At 40.5% G+C, this 17,091-nt stretch overlaps 1 protein-coding gene and 1 long non-coding RNA gene across 2 annotated transcripts in view; one reads left to right on the top strand and one right to left on the bottom strand.

Moving 5' to 3' along the window:
- Nucleotides 1-6,020, top strand: part of LOC118923946 (uncharacterized) — a 78,515-nt gene extending 72,495 nt beyond the window's left edge. The window contains exon 3 of the long non-coding RNA XR_008995818.1: nt 4,859-6,020. This is a non-coding gene — a long non-coding RNA (uncharacterized LOC118923946). The remainder of the gene's footprint in view (nt 1-4,858) is intronic.
- The window catches only part of ANTXR1 (ANTXR cell adhesion molecule 1), a 221,256-nt gene that overhangs the window by 155,845 nt on the left and 48,320 nt on the right, over nt 1-17,091 (bottom strand). The window contains exons 4-8 of the mRNA XM_036908236.2: nt 12,123-12,204; nt 11,549-11,582; nt 10,225-10,304; nt 7,655-7,723; nt 6,029-6,109 (exon numbers count right to left, since the gene is read on the bottom strand). Of these exons, the coding sequence (XP_036764131.1) occupies nt 6,029-6,109; nt 7,655-7,723; nt 10,225-10,304; nt 11,549-11,582; nt 12,123-12,204 (346 nt within the window). The remainder of the gene's footprint in view (nt 1-6,028; nt 6,110-7,654; nt 7,724-10,224; nt 10,305-11,548; nt 11,583-12,122; nt 12,205-17,091) is intronic.

Below are 17,091 nucleotides of genomic sequence, written 5' to 3' on the forward strand. Positions count from 1 at the left end.
ATTCCTAGGAGTGGAATTCCTGGGTCAAATGGCATTTCTATTTTTAGTTTTTTGAGGAACCTCCATATTCCTTTCCACAATGGTTGATCTAATTTACATTCCCACCAACAATGTAGGAGGGTTCCCTTTTCTCTGCATCCTTGCCAGCATTTGTTGTGGCTTGTCTTTTGGATGTTGGCCATCCTAACTAGTGTGAGGTGATACCTCATTGTGATTTTAATTTGCATTTCTCTGATGATTAGCGATGTGGAGCATCTTTCATGTGTGGCTATATGAATTTCTTCTTTGGAGAAATGTCTGTTCAGATCCTCTGCCCATTTTTTAATCGGGTTATTTGCTTTTTTGGTATTGAGGTGGGATAGATATAACACCTATCTGTCTGGTGGGAGAGTTCCAGGAAAGGAGTCAGGAGTAATGAGCTCTTTATATATTTTGGATATCAACCCCTTATCAGATATGTCATTTATGAATATGTTCTCCCATACTGTATGATGCCTTTTTGTTCTACTGATGGTGTCCTTTGCTGTACAGAAGCTTTTTAGTTTGATATAGTCCCACTTGTTCATTTATGCTTTTGTTTCCCTTGCCCAAAAAGATACGTTCATGAAAAAGTTGCTCATGTTTATATTCAAGAGACTTTTGCCTGTTTTCTTCTAAGGGTTTTATGGTTTCATGACTTACATTCAGGTCTTTTATCCATTTTGAGTTTACTTTTGTGTATGGCGTTAGACAGTAATCCAGTTTCATTCTCTTGCATGTAGCTGTCCAGTTTTGCCACATCAGGTGTTGAAGAGGCTGTCATTTCCCCATTGCATGTCCATGGCTCCTTTATCATATATAAATTGGCCATATATGTGTGGCTTTATATCTGGGCTTTCTGTTCTATTCCTATGATCTATGGCTCTGTTCTTGTGCCAGTACCAAATTGTCTTGATTACTACTGTGGCTTTGTAGTAGAGCTTGAAGTTGGGGAGTGTAATTCCCCCCACTTTATTCTTCCTTCTAAGGGTTTTTTTTGGCTATTTGGGGTCTTTTGTGGTTCCATATCGATTTTAGAAGTATTTGTTCTAGTTCGTTGAAGAATGATGTAGGTATTTTGATAGGAATTGCACTGAATCTGTAGGTTGTTTTAGGCAAGATGGCCATTTTGACAATATTAATGCTTCCTACTCAAGAGCATGGGATGTATTTCCTTTTATTAGTGTCCTCTTAAATTTCTCTCAAGAGTGTCTTGTAGTTTTCAGGGTATGGGTCTTTCACCTCCTTGGTTAGGTTTATTCCTAGGTATTTTATTCTTTTTGATGTAACTGTGAATGGAATTGTTTTCGTGATTTCTCTTTCTGCTAGTTCTTCATTAGTATATAGGAATGCAACATATTTCTGTGTATTACTTTTGTAACCTGCAATATTGCTGAATTCAGATATTAGTTCTAGTAGTTTTGGAGTGGAGTCTTTAGGGTTTTTTATGTACAATATCATGTCATCTGTAAACAGTGACAATTTGACTTCTTCCTTACCTATCTGGATCCCTTTTATTTCTTTGTGTTGTCTGATTGCCATGGCAAGGACCTCACGTAGTATGTTGAATAAAAGTGGGGAGAGTGGGCATCCTTGTCTTGTTCCCAATCATAGAGGAAAAGCTTTCAGCTTTTCACTGCTAAGTATGATGCTGACTGTGGGTTTGTCATATATGGCCTTTATTATGTTGAAATACTTGCCCTCTATACCCATTTTGTTGAGAGTTTTTATCATGAACTGGTGTTACATTTTGTCAAATGCTTTTTCAATATCTATGGGAATATCATGTGATTTTTGTGCTTCCTTTTATTGATGTAGTAGATGATGTTGATGGATTTTTGAATGTTGTACCATCCTTGAATTCCTGGAATGAATCCCACTTGATCATGATGTATGATCTTTTTGATGTATTTTTGAATTGGGTCTGCTAATATTTTGTTGAATATTTTTGCATCTATGTTCATCAGGGATATTGGTCTGTAATTTTCTTCTTTTTTTGGTGTCTTTGCCTGGTTTTGGTATTAGAGTTATGCTGGCCTCATAGATGAGTTTGGAAGTATTCCCTCCTCTTCTACTTTTTGGAAGACTTTAAGGAGGATGGGTATTAGGTCTTCTCTAAGTGTCTGATAAAATTCAGCAGTGAAGCCATCTGGTCCAGGTACTTTGTTCTTGGGTAATTTTTTGATTACTGATTCAATTTCATTGCTGGTAATTGGTCTGTTCAATTTTATGTTTCTTCCTTGGTCAGTCTTGGAAGGTTGTGTTTTTCTAGAAAGTTGTCCATTTTCTCTAGGTTATCCAATTTGTTAGCATATAATTTTTCATAGTATTCTCTCATAATTCTTTGTATTTCTGAGGTGTCCATAGTGATTTTTCCTTTCTCATTTCTGATTCTGTTTATGTGTGTAGACTCTCTTTTTTTCTTGATAAGTCTGACTAGAGGTTTATCTGTTTTGTTTATTTTCTCAAAGAACCAGCTCTTGGCTTCATTAATTCTTTCTATTGTTTTATTCTTCTCAATTTTACTTATTTCTTCTCTGATCTTTATTATGTCCCTCCTTCTACTGACTTTGGACCTCATTTATTCTTCTTTTTCCAGTTTCATTAATTGTGAATTTAGACTCTTCATTTGAAAAGTGAGTCTCTTTTAGGCAGCATATAGATGGGTCTTGTTTTTTTATCGATTCTGTAACTCTGTGTCTTTTGATTGGTACATTCAATCCGTTTGCATTTAGGGTGATTATTGATAGGTATGTACTTATTGCCATTGTAGGCTTTGGATTCGTGCCTACCAAAGGTTCAAGGGCAGCTTCTTTACTATCTAACAGTCTAACTTAACTTGCTTCTTATGCTATTGTAAACACAATCTGAAGATTCTTTTTTCTCTCCCTTCTTTTTCTTCCTCCTCCACTCTTTATATGTATGGTGTCATATTCTGTACTCTTTGTGTATCCTTTGACTGACTTTGTGGGTAGCTGATTCAATTTTGCATCTGCTTAGTAATTAATTGGTCTACTTTCTTTGCTGTGATTTTATTTTCTCTGGTGACAGCTATTTAGCCTTAGGAACACTTCCATCTAGAACAGTTCCTTTAAAATACACTGTACAGATGGTTTGTGGGAGGTAAATTCCCTCAACTTTTGCTTATCTGGAAATTGTTTAATCCCTCCTTCAAATTTAAATGATAATCTTGCTAGGTAGAGTATTTTTGGTTTAAGGCCCTTCTGTTTCATTGCATTGAATATATCATGCCACTCCCTTCTGGCATGTAAGGCTTCTGCTGAGAAGTCTGATGATAGCTTGATGGGTTTTCCTTTGTAGGTGACTTTTTTTCTCTCTTTGGCTGCTTTACTCTGCCCTTGTCCTTGATCTTTGCCATTTTAATTATTATATGTCTTGGTGTTGTCTTCCTTGGGTCCCTTGTACTGGGAGATCTGTGCACTTCCATGGCTTGAAGGACTATTTCCTTCCCCAGATTGGGGAAGTTTTCAGCAATTATTTTTTCAGGGACACTTTCTATCCCTTTTTCTCTCTCTTCTTCTTCTCACACCCCTATAATGTGGACATTGCTCCATTTGGAATGGTCACACAGTTCTCTTAATATTCTTTCATTCCTAGAGATTCTAAATTTTCTCTGCCTTGGCTTCTTTGTATTCCTGTTCTCTGATTTCTATTCCATTTACTGTCTCCTCTACCTCATCTAATCTGCTTTTAAATCCCTCCATTGTATGTTTTGTTTCAGTTACTTTATTTTTTAAGGGGTCTATTTCCCTCCTGAATTCGTCACCTTAGCTCTTGACTATTTTTCTGTGGCTCCATTAGCATGCTTTTGACTTTTTATTTTGAATTCTTTTTCAGGAAGATTTGTGATTTCAGTCTCACTGAGCCCTCTTCCTGGAGTATGAGGATTTTGGGATTGAACAAGGTTCTTCTGCCTTTACATAATCCCTTTTCCTTGAGATGTTCTCTTTTTACAGAGGTAGACTGGCTGGTGCAATCTTATTTCTGGTCACTCTTTTAGGATTAGTTGTATTTGCTGTATTTTCGTATTATATGTGGTTTTGGGAGAAGATTTCTGCCTCACTTCTTAACGCCGCCATCTTTTTCCTCTCCCTTTCTTCTTCTTACGATGCGTGATGATAAAACACCTATGCTGTGAGGTGAAGTGAGGTAAAGGGCGCTGGCATTGTGATGTCATTATTGCAGTTTTTATATATTATTGCCACACTGACCCCAGAAATTATTTAGAGCAGGGGTCCCTCACCTGGGAATCCATAATGGGAACTGATACTTCTCTATGCTTTCAATAATTCCTACTTTCTGGTCAAGGCAGTTTGAATGGGCTTCTTTTCCTTGAAAACAAACTTGCAAAATTATATTGAATAAGATGACTGCCATCTGAACATAACTTAAGATAGGATTTCCCAACCTGAGGTGGGATAAATTTTCACAATTCTGAAAACTTAAGGTTACATATATCAATGTTCTGAAAGTGCACCTGTGGGACTTATTTTTTTTAAATGGAGATTTAAAAGATTCAAATTCCTGGCCTCTATCCCCTACTGATTACAATACTATCTTTTAGGTACAGGGCTTGGGGATCGGTATTGAAAACAAGATTCCCAAGTGATTTTATGCATATTCAAGGATATTTAAAGACTCAGGGGGGTCATTAATGTCCAATAGATGATGGAGAAGGGAAGTTAGAGAGGAAATAATTCATATGCCTTGAGTGCCAATTGTGTGCCTGGGAAAATATTAGGTATTTTCACCAGTGTTATCCCTTGTAATTCTCAAACAAGGCTATGATGTAAGTCTTATCATCAATCTCTTTTCACAGATATGGAAATAAATGAAATAACCCATCCAAGGATCTATAAATGGTAAGTCACTGGCCCAGTATTTAAACTCTGGGATGACCAGCTCCAAAGTTCTTTCTCACTCTGCTTTCACTGTCCTGGAGTTCTTAAGCAAACCTTGGAGGGAGGGAGATGGAGCATGAAGGTGCAGCCATGTTGGACATTTCCTAGGTCAAACTGGGATGCTGGGCAGATTCTGTCCCTGGCTGGTAACCCCTGGATCAAGACCCCCTTGAATCCTCAAGAGGACAGTAACTACTAAAGTCTGAATTTGCATCCTAGACCCTGAGTCTGGAGCCCGGTGAGCTTCTACTGGAGAAACTGCTGGCCATCTGCCTGATCTCAGAACCTACAGGTGGGGCCACAGCACCTCTGGACTCCATCACAGGGGCAGCCCTCACAGTGGTCTCTGGCTGAGGACCTAAAGGCCAACACTGTCTCCTGTTCCAGCCAGACCAGGGCCTGGCCTGTGTGTGGGAGGTGGGAAAGAGTGGCCCTGGAAACCAGTGTCCTGTTCACTGACAGGAAAGAAGAAATAAAAAACCATTTGGTGTGACAGATTGTCCCATCTAAACTCAGGTTGGAGTGGAAAGGAGGGCTGGTGATGGCAAACCCTGGAGAGCAATAAAGCCCTCATATTTAAGGATTAAGGTATAAAGCAGGGTGGTTTCATTACAATCACCTGGGAAGATCTTAAAAATCCTGCTCCAGATGACTTTGATGGGCACCCAAAGTAGAGAGCCACTGGTTGGAAGTACCTCTGAAAGCCAAGTGATAGAGATTGAGCCAGAACATGCTCCGAAGGCAGCTTGTTTCCATCGAGGTTAGGAAAGCTGAAGTTTCTCCAACACACACCATTAACCACAGTCTTTCCAGTAGGACAACTGGGGGCCACCTGACACTTGGCTCACTGCCAGAGCAGGGTACCTTTCAATTTTCAATATTCCATTGTGGGGTAAAATTGGCACAGGGGAATGAAGAAAAACACGTGTGAAAGGCAATAGGGAGAAGAGGGACATGACAGATACAAAGATACGCAAAGGAATGTTGTCTCAAGGAGAGAAAAACCAGCCTTAGAGAGACAGAACTGGGGTGTTTATAGCACTGGGGCGCAGAACGTGCTGCAGTCTCAGAGGAAGTGCTGTACTCACTGAGTGGATGATGCCTTGCAGAGCCTGGAAGCCATCATTTACAGGAAACACATGATCCTTACTGTCTGCAATCCGTGCCAGCTGAGGACACAGCAAACACACAAACACACAGAGATGTGTCAGGCTTAGACACAGAGAAGTTAGTCCAGAGGGCTCCATCTACTTTTAGGACCCAGAGAGACTTGGCTGGTCTCAGGGGCCCCACTGAAGACCTCTCAGAAATACTAAGCTATCAGGGAATTATTGGATATAAAGCCATCTGCTGATCCAGTGGCCTCTCCAGAGTGGGCCCCGACGGTTGGCTCCAGCTTTTACATTTGCTTTAATACTTTTCTCCTTGGGAGCAAAGGTAAGATTGCCCAGTGAGATGAGCCCTTGGCCTGTGTTGATGTATTTATGGATTTGTGGGCAGGCCATGGGCTCATTTTTCTCCCATTCACACATATTTCTGTTGGCAACTGTATTCCTATCACACAGACTCAAGTTTCCTTTCGTAACAACTTTAGAAATGAGTTCAAGCTTTGGTGTTGGGTGAAGCCAGTGAATGAGGATCCTGACCTTTCCCCCAAACTGCTCATTGAAGAAAGGCCCTTTGCCGTTGTTTTGGCTGCCCTACTTTATGGAGCAGAGGATGGCAGAGAGAAGCTGATCTGTGGGCTTTTCTACTCCAGCTCTTTGCATAGTTCTGTGGTCACCACAGTCATGGTCAGTGCCAGGATTTTACTCATTGCAAAGCAACACATAGTCCTTGGGAAAGTTCAGAAAACCCAGGAGTGTTAAAAAGGAAAAAGGCTACTCATTATCTTTCATCCATCTATCTATCTATTTATTTATCATCTATCTATCTATCTTCTATCTTCCATCCATCATTTCCCTATTTTGTTAATTTGACAATAAATAGCCTTTCATTCTTTTCCTATGCAAATATACATGTTTATTTAGAAAGTACACTCATCCTATTCCCACTGTTTTGTTTCATCTTTTTATTAAAGTATCGTTGATATACAGTCTTATACTGGTTTCAAGTACACCTATTCCCACTGTTCTTTAACTCTATTTTACTCACTTAACAACATATTACAAGCATTGTCCCAGGTCACTTAAAAAAAGAAATTATAAACTACGTTGAGGAACATTTACTTAGGTAGTTAGCAAATTTTCACAATTTGCTTCTGTATCCTGGCACATATTTTCTTCCCACTTGCCAATTACTTCTGTTTTTTGTATTAAAAATCCATTTTGTATTAAACACATTGCATTTTTAATGGGAGAAAAGGTATACTTGTCATATAAATAAAATCAGATTCATTAAGTTAAATTAAAGGAGAAACAACCAACAAAGTTTTCCAATTTAATTCAGACCTGTTTTGACACACTGGCGATTTAAATCTACCAAGAAAGACAACCTAGGAAGATGCTGCCTAGCAAGTATGTGTTAAAAACCCCTAAGTGCATCAGCAAATGGCTTTATATCCAATAATAATTCCCTTTTAGCTTAGCATTTCTGGAAAATTAATCTATCTAAGGGGTATTTATGCTGTTGATGCCCCCTCTGCCCTGAATACATGTTATCCTTCACAAGCTTCGTGTGAACCCAGACAGACCTGAGGACATCTACAGTCATACCTGTGTTTCATTGAAGTCTTTCACACCGACACAGTAAACAATTGCACCAAGATCTCGGGATCTGTTAGCCTGGGTCAGTGAAAGAAAAGACATTAGAGAGAAGCAGAAACAAATGCACTTTTTTTTTGGATTAACCAGACTAACTTCAATGATCAGGTGTTCATGGAGCATCTACTTGCGCCAGGCACAAGGAGGGCCAAAATCTGAGCGCAAGGAGCTCATTCTCCAGGGAACATTACATTCCAACATGATGCATGGTGGCCAGGAGGGGAGTGTTAGTCTAAGGGGATGTGTTAAGAAAGATCCACAGAGTAGAATCTTGATGAAGGCCTTTGAGAGATGAGGGGAGGAAAGGAAGACTATAGATTAAGATAATTCTTACTAAATATTCTGAGGAAATGATTATCTTTTCTATTCCTCTGATGATTTTTTTATTGATGTACTTTTCTTCCTTTGTAATGGCAATGTGCTCTGACTGAAAGGACGTGGCCTCTGGAACCTGATATGCCTGGGCTTGGCACTGAGAATTGCTCTATAAATGTTCTGGGAATTAAATGAGATAACATATGCAGAGCTCCTCATACAAGGCCTAGAACAACACAGATGCTCATAAATGTCAGTAACCTTTATGAATAGGCCTTTTTCTTCCCCTTGGAATTTACTGGTTTAATGGTATGGGAGTTATGGTTCATTTATTTATTTATTTTTTATTTAATTTTTTATTAAGGTATGATTATATACACTCTTATGAAGGTTTCACATGAAAAAACAATGTGGTTACTACATTTACCCATATTATCAAGTTATGGTTCATATTTGAACAGGTGAACATGACCTTCTCTACAATTAAGTATTCAAAGGGCAACATAATGAATAACATCAAGTTTTGGTTTGACTTTAATATTTGATTTATTAAAGGTGAATAGAAAACAAAAGTTGGAAATAATTGATAGTAAATATATAGTAGGTGTTCGGTGTATGCATATTGATTTGAATTGTGTAATTATTTTTCCTCTCTTAGTACTCAAATCCACTTGTGCCTGACATTGAATTTTAGAAGGGACAGAACATGTATTTTTTTCCTTCATGTTAGAAAGATTCCTGGCTGCTCTCAGGATAAAACAAACCTCTAGAGCAGTCTAGCCCCATCCTTATCTGCAACAACTGCTGTGACTTTTCTCCAATTGGGCTTTATATAGAATTATCTAAAATAGAAAGTTTTATTTTCTTTATGTATCTTGAGCTTTATCTTGCCTCCTTCTATTGGCACTGGCATTCCAAATATTTTTCCAAGTCTGTAAGCGCCATACCTAAAATACTTCTCGACTAACTCCTATTTTAAGCCTCTGACACCCATCATTTATTTTATATTCAGTTATTTCCTTATTAGGGTTTTTACTTTTTTGGCTGTTGTTTAGCATCCGAAATAAGCCATTTTCCATTCCCATTACATAGTTAGTTTTAACTTCTGAATACAGATATATGTTATTTCCCACATGATCAGTGAGCATCTGTCATACTTACTTATGGATTATCATGAATTATCCCTGTATTAGTTAGAGGGAGAGGGGAAGTCGTGTGTTTACCTCATGCTCTTTACCAGCACAGGCTTCAAAAAACTGAACATTATTACATGGTAAGGCCCATGAGGGCAGCAACTGTGTGCTACCTCTGTGTCCCTAGTGTCCAGCAAAGTGCCCAGCACACTGAATGAATGAATGAATGAATACATACTTGTTGTTGTTGAGGGAGTGGAATTTAAATTAAATAGTAAACAAGAGTTTGAGGTAAGTGTCATGATCTGGTTAACTCCTCCCCGAGAGGCCAGGATCTCCCTCCCTCACTACTTTTTCCTTATTGTGTTTCTCCCTGACTTGGCCTGAATGGGCCTTTCTCACTTTGTGACTCTGTCATTAATGGTTGAACAGATTTCTCTGGGCCAATTTTACATTGAGCTCAAATCTAAAACTTGAAAGGAAAGGATTTCCTAATATAAAAATTACTTTCCAATTCTTGAATAAACCTCTTTTTTTGGAAACTGCACAAACAGAAAGCTTCACTTAGAGAATTCTTTCACTTGCTTTGAGGAGTGCTTTTTGAAAACATAAAGAAAAGGAAAAAGAAATATAGAAAAATTGAACTGAATATTGAATAAATATTGAAATATTTCAAATAATTTTGCTCCTCCTCCTGCTTTTAGTAGAAATAGAGGAAAAATGGTACCCATTTTTTTGTTCAGAAGTAATACAGTATTTCAAAACTGCAAGATAAATAAATATAGTGCTTTCAATAAAAGCATGGTAGATATTTTGTATCCCTTGAAACATAGAGAAATATACAAGTATTTCGAAAGGGAAAAATATCTACTATGTGTAAGACATTAGAGACATGAGCATTCACTTTAAAAAATGAGTAATTGTTATTACTTCTTACATACGAGATACTATTTTATCCAGCATTTTTACAAAGAATACCTATTATTTTGCCCAAGTAGAAAGACTGTGGCCCATTTCAAAGGAAGCAGCCCCGTCCAACATCTGTGTTCACATACAGGCCAGGCTGTCGCTTACCTCCCTCTCTGAATAGAAAAAGAGATCTTCATGGAGTTCTCCATCCGTCAAAGCGATGATGACGCTGGCTGTCCTGTATCCTGCTCAATACAACACAGACCCACTCAGTCCATCAGGCCACACTCAGGGAAACCCCCCTCTCAGCTCTGGGAGCCCATCTCTTACAAGCACAACCACCTGGGGTCAGTATTATGAGAAACAGCAACTTTCTTTTGGGACTGGAAGCAACTCCAGCATGCAGAAAAGAGTGTCTGTGGGGACAAACTCCTGGGGAATAGGTTTTGTTTCTGAGTTTCTCAGTCTTATCTTAAAAAATGGCCAAACCTGGTGAAATGATCATTGGACTGATAAGTGGGAGTAGCTCCAATGAATCAAGTTTCTATTATTTTCTAGTAACTGTCCAGTCCACCGAGGCCTGGGAGCAAACTTACCACCTGGGCTGGCCAGGGGTCCTTCTTACATGCTATAGTTGACCCCATACACTACCTCTTGAAGAGGTGGGCAAAGGGTCACAGTCATCAGGATTTACAAGCAGAATTGAAGTTATTATACCAGTCGGCAAAGTCTACTAGAATTCTTTCAGTGATTTTTAGAGTTCTAGTAACATTTGCTGATGGATGATTTATACTCACAAGTGTTGTTGATACTGGGTCTGGTCTATTTGTTGCAGTTTAGAGTGAAATAGGAAGTGGACACCTCTACAGACCTGGGAGAAAAAGCTCCACTCTAACACTGAATCTCTTGTGAGAGATTTGCCTCAGATAAAGAAACACTACCCAGGAAAGACACTGTAGTAATAGTCATCATAGCTAAAATAGTAATATTAATCAATAAATATTATTTCTATGGGCTAAGCATTCTGTTAAGTACATTTTAGGTATTTTTTTCACTGAAATGAAGGAAAGTTTAAACCAAATTGATACCTTCATCTTAATATCATATCTCATCACAGTGCTGAAAAAGCTTGGAGCTCAGAGAAGGACATGAAAATTAAATTTGACACAAAATTCCAAGACTTTATTAATCCATCCAAGTATTCATTCATTTAATGAATTCAACATGCAGCACTGTTCATGGGCATTACAGACTTTGGCCCATAATGGGATTTTATATAATTTCTTTTTGCATCAATAGGATAGTAGAATTTGACCTGGTTTATGTCATCTGTCTATGTATTCCTTCTTTGTGATGAAGTGTGTGTCCAAAGGTTATAGACAGTATCATATGTCTTTTGAAACACGAAATTACTGAAGTTGTTTCTCACAAGCAGACACAGAAAAAATGTTAAAATAATTGATAATGATAATTCATAATCTAGCCTTACCTTGACTGTTTTCATAATAAATCTGCTCACTGGCCTGAAAAACATGAAGAACACATTAGCCATGTAGCCACTGCTTTTGCTACTCCAAACACCACACCGGGCCATGGGCTACTGATGTAACCATGACTCAGTCTTGGTTCTTTATGTAGTTCACCCAGGCTTCACTCAAATATCAGTGGAGAGCACTCATCTAAAGTTGTCCTGACATTTTAGTGAACGTGGATCAGTGCCTTACCTCTCACAGACTGGGACATGTTTTCCTTAAGGCTGAAATCACTGAAGCATCACAGAAAAGTTTCCTTACACATGGAGGGAACTTGCGTATGGCATGATTCACGAGTGACAGCCAAGCTTTAGCTAACAAACCCTTCATCAGTGTCAGGGAAGGAGCAGGAAGATTCCTTTTTCAGTTCTTTTGGATAGTTATTAGTGTACAAGCTCATGGGAAATTTGTTTTCACTCTGTTGCCATTGGGTGTTATTCAGTTACATGTGCCTTATTTCATGAACCATCCTTATGTAGGTGTTTCCATATCACATTTTACATTTGGAGTTGAAAGTTTTTTTAAGATTACCCTTTGAAATCCTTCGTGCATGTAAGTATCTCCTCCTGGCAGGACCTTCTGGAGTTCTTCTAGGCCTTGACGGATGTGTTCCCTGAAATCCGAAGACACCCTGTTAGTCTTACTGTTACATTCTATACTTTGCTGTTGATGGTCGTATGTGTGAGTCTTTTTCTTGTCTCTGTGGAAGCTGCTTTATTGCCTGAACAGTCCCCAAAAGACTATCAGAGGGAAAGTGTTTGTAGTACGTTATCCATTCAGGGTCAGCCATAGCATAGGATAAAGGAGATTTTAAGGACTGGGCAAAGGACCCTTCTGCAGGGATCTCCATCTGCTCATGAAAGTCTTCCATTCCTTAATAGGACAGTATTCATTCTATGTTAGGAATGAAGTTTTAAAGTGCAGCTGCAGGGGACACACAGCAACTTTACATCAAGATGTAAATGGCTCATGTGAGCCAGAAAGAGGTGGGTGCTGGGAACCCAGGGCAACGCCACCACAGGACCACAGCGGGGGCGCAGACGCCCACAGCAGACGCTGCCACCCACAGCTGTGCCAAAGGAAACCGTGTAGTCAGCTTTGAAAATAGAAGTCCAGGCAATCTGTGCTTTCCAGGACAACCAAGAGTATTTTCTATGGGCGGGTGCCTGTGTTTTCTTACTCTGGTTACTCAAGGTGGCGGTGGGGCAGGAAGAGGAAGTGGGTTATGGCACTGGGAAAGGGTCTGACGGACAGTGGGAAACATGAACAGTTTGGGGAAGAAATAGAATCTTTGTGGATCACTCTTTCTGGGATGTAAAATCTCCACATCCATATTCCCATCTTTTAAATAGCTCCATACTGCACTGAAAGGGTGAGGAAGTGTAATTTCTGTAAAAAACCTTAACCTTATTCATAAACCGTAAGCCTATGAAGGGGTTTGAAATTACCTTTCTCTCACTGGGGTCTTTTAAATGGCAGAGGGTGGAGGTGCACACTTTAAATTAGACAGGAAAGCTCCTTTTGAGAAGGGAAGACCCTGACATTGACTGAGCCTCTACTGTGTACAAGGCCCTGCTCAAAGATTCCTCATTTCATCTTCACAATAACCACCCAAGGTGGGCATGATTGCTCCCATATATCAGGTGGGAAAATGTGGGTTCAAGGAGGTTAAGAAGACAGCAGAGGCTTGAAGTCAGATCTGTCTGGCTGAAAAATAGCTTTCACAGTGTTAAACAGCCTCCTCGTGTAGAACAGTGCTGGAAAAGCGGGACGTTTCCTTAACACTTGAGAATGGCAATTTCTGACACCATCTGAGTACTGACAGTGTGCCAGGTCCGCTCAAAATATACCACATGTGATTAATTCACTTACACCTGAGGGTAGCTCTTTGAGGTGGATACACTGTCATCTCCATCTCATAGACAAGGACACTTGGTCACCGAGGGGCCGACGGACTTGCCCAGAGTCCTCAGCTACTCAGTGGCAGAGGTGGGATTTGAGCCCAGAGGCTCTGCTCTCAGTCACCAGGATAACTGTTTCTCTCTTGAATGAATGAATAAATGAGTAAAATTTACTACTGGTCTATCTTGGCAATTGCTTGGGGAGGAAGTCTAATGCAAAATCAAACCTTTTGTTAAAACTAATGTAACGGGGTGGCCATGGGGGTGGCTGGATTGCCAGGCTGCCAGAAGCTTTAAAAGACCAAATGAAAATGGGTTGGCCTGGGTCTGTCCCTGGCCCGGGCCGCTGATGCCTCCCCAGTGGAACATTTAAGACCAAGTAACTTAGACTCTGGGAACTGTGCTGTCTATTGTCGGCCTTTCTTCTCAGTCCCTAGATATCAGTCCATGTGCCCAGCTGCCTAAGTCAGAAACTGGAATCCTCCCTTGACTCTCTATCTCGACTTTCCTCCCTCCTTCCACTCCAGATGATGATAATCTATCATCAAATCCCATTAGCTCTACTCTAAACATACCATGAAAATCATTACTTCTCTGTCTACTCTGCCCGTGCCATGGCCTGAGCACCCTGATCTCCTGCTCAGACCAGGACAGCAGTCACTGGCTATCACGTGCCTGCCCTCCTGCCCTTCTTCATTCATTCTCCACATGGCTGTCAGCATGTTCTTAAAGTATGGATCAAAGCATGTCATTCACTCCCTTGCTCAAAACTCCCCAATAACAGTCAATTTCACCTGGGATAACATCTCAAGCCCTTGCTGCAGCTTGCTGGGGTCCCCCTGGCATGGCTCCCCTGCCTCCCGGCCCAGCCTCCTCTTACACCCCTCTGCCCCCACGCTCTGCACGTGAGCCCCCAGGTCTTTCCAAATGCCGTTCTCCAGCAGGCCCTTCACTCCTGCAATCCCTGTTGCCTGTGGACTGGGGATGTGTTCTGTCTAGTTCTTCACAGGGCTGATTATTACTCATTCTTCAATCCCAACTTAGATGTCAGTTGCTCAAAGTCACCTCAATGGACTTCCCCTAATCAAATTAGCTCCCTCCATTAGACCTTCTCATGGAACCCCACAGTTTTAGCTTCACAGTACTTAGGACATTTTATAACTAATTACAATTGATTATGTAATGATTTGTTTGTTTGGTTTCCCAGTTCTAGACTTTAAACTACATAAGGACTGAGCCATGTCTGTTTTGGTCCCCACTACATGTTTAGTGCTTATTGCAATATTTGGAACATAACAGACATTCAACAAATGTTTCCTGATGAGGCTAGCCATCCTGGGAGGAAGTCAGTCTTGGGGGCAGGGATGAGCTTCACTGGCCAGGGCCAGGCAGAGAGAAGCCAGGCAGAAGCTGGTCTGGTAACTGACCCTAGGTCTGTATCCATGGGGTGCTTGTGAACTATTCTGTGCATTGTACTCTTTACATTACTCCCAATATTTCAATAAACCCCATTAAAAGGCATAGTTAAATTTCGACTCTGCTGCTTGGTAAAGAGGAAGGGCACATATGTCTGTGCACAAGATAGAAAGAGGGATAAAATTGAGAGCAGTGTCCCTCACCAAGGCCACTGCTGGGGGGGGAGAGGGTGGTATTAGCAGTCAACTGGCTTTTCCCTGAATGCAAGCAGGCAGTTTGACAAGGGTAACAGTGGAAAGGTGGTACAAAGGTGAGACTGGGGTAGGAGGGTGAGGCTGAGATAGGAGAGTTGGGGTTTGTTCAGAATACACAGGGTGTCACCATGAAACCCTTCAGAATCCCTGGGAGGTGCTGAGGAGGAGGGGAATAATTTCTGCCAAGTAGGTGGGAGGAGATAGGGCATTAAAAGTAAAAGAGGAAAAAAAGCAAATCTGGTCTTTGTGAAGTTTGGGACATTTAGTAACACTGAAGTTGGAATATTGTGTTAAGACTGATGCTTAAAAAAGAGGGTTAAAAAAAGGCATACTGGGGGCGTGGAAAGGTTCTCTGGCTTCACTGCATTTTTTGCCCTGCCAAATAAGTCTGGGATTGGGGGTGTTTTCTTTAAATCTATTTCCATTTCTTTACAAGTGTTTTCTTGAGCTATCTATTTTTTTGGTACCAGAACAAGCGCAGGCTGTTTTGGAAAACGTCCTTATCCTAGAGGCTTTGTGTCTGGCAAGATATGAACTCCCTAGCCCCAAGCAGCGACCGCAACCACGCATCTTCCACCCTCACTCCTCAAAAGACCAAATGACGCACGGTGCCACCTCCCGGCTCCCTTCCGCTTCTCCAAGCACCCACAACATCTCAGCAAACACGACCAATGGTTTCATGGGGATGGCGGGTGTGTTTTAATTCTGGGACAATAGAACTATTAATAGGGGCTTATTTTCTTTCTGTGTTCCTTCAGAAATGAAAGAAAACTGGGAGAAAGATCTTTTAAAAGGGATGATAAGAACCTCTTGAAAGACGTGGTTATTACCAAATGAAATGTTATCTTCCTGGGAAATGAGAGCCTGGGAATCCTACAAAGAGAGGCTGTTCGTACAGGGTCTCCTGTTTTCCTTGGTGGTTTCACATGTCTGCCAGTGTTCCTCCTTAGAACTTAAGGGTTTTCAGGCCACATGACTTGTGTTCCTTTTACAGTCCCTGCAACACTTAATGATGGGCATAGAGGAAGTGATTTGTTGTTGAATGAATGATTGCAGTATGTGCTCCCTCCATTCATGTCTTCATTTCCACAGCTATTTAATGAGCCTGTACCACGCACCCAGCACTGCACTAGTTTGGAAGGGGAGGAGGGGAATCCGTCACAGGATCTGCTGGACTTTGGTGTTGCCCTGGGAATTTTTCTACCCTTCATGAAGATTAGTTTTTGGGATTCTGGCTGTGTTGTAACATTTTCACAGTACTTGCGGGTGAAAACATTAAAAGATGAACATGCATAAGCATTTCAAGAAGCACTTCCACAAGCTTGTCACCCAAGTATCCTAGTGATGGTCCTCCTGCAACATCCTCCTTGGGCTTATATAATCTCTACCACATTTTCAGTCTATAAAAACAACCTCCACCACCCCCACAAAATAACCAGCAGCAGCTCTGCATTGTTGACTTCCTGCTTCCTGATGAAAGAGTGCCTATGGAATCGGTCTCTGCTCAAATGTCCGGCAGTTGTTGGGTTTGGAGCCTCAACTTATATAGAAAACACACATTACTATTCATTACTACGAATGCTGCATTCACAACATTTCCAGATGGCCTTATGGCTCCAGTTGCTGACTACAGAAAACATGGAGTGAACAACAGAACATAGATTATTAAGGACATTTTGCTGCTACTTTTGGAGTCATGAAGTTCTCCAACTAACTCTAATTGCTTGTTTATAATGTGTAGAAATCAAAGCCCCTTTGGGACTTTTACCTAAGAACAAGGTGATATGGTTAATGATATCAAGATGATGCTGAACCAAAGATCCTTTTCTATGTTTTTTCACTGAGGTATAATTCAGATACAGTAACATGCACAGATCTTTATTCATTCCCTTTATAATTGTTTCACTTCTATAGGGTTGCTCATAATAT

The sequence above is a fragment of the Manis pentadactyla genome, chromosome 2 (assembly GCF_030020395.1).
Source record: "Manis pentadactyla isolate mManPen7 chromosome 2, mManPen7.hap1, whole genome shotgun sequence".
NCBI classification, from domain to species: domain Eukaryota; kingdom Metazoa; phylum Chordata; class Mammalia; order Pholidota; family Manidae; genus Manis; species Manis pentadactyla.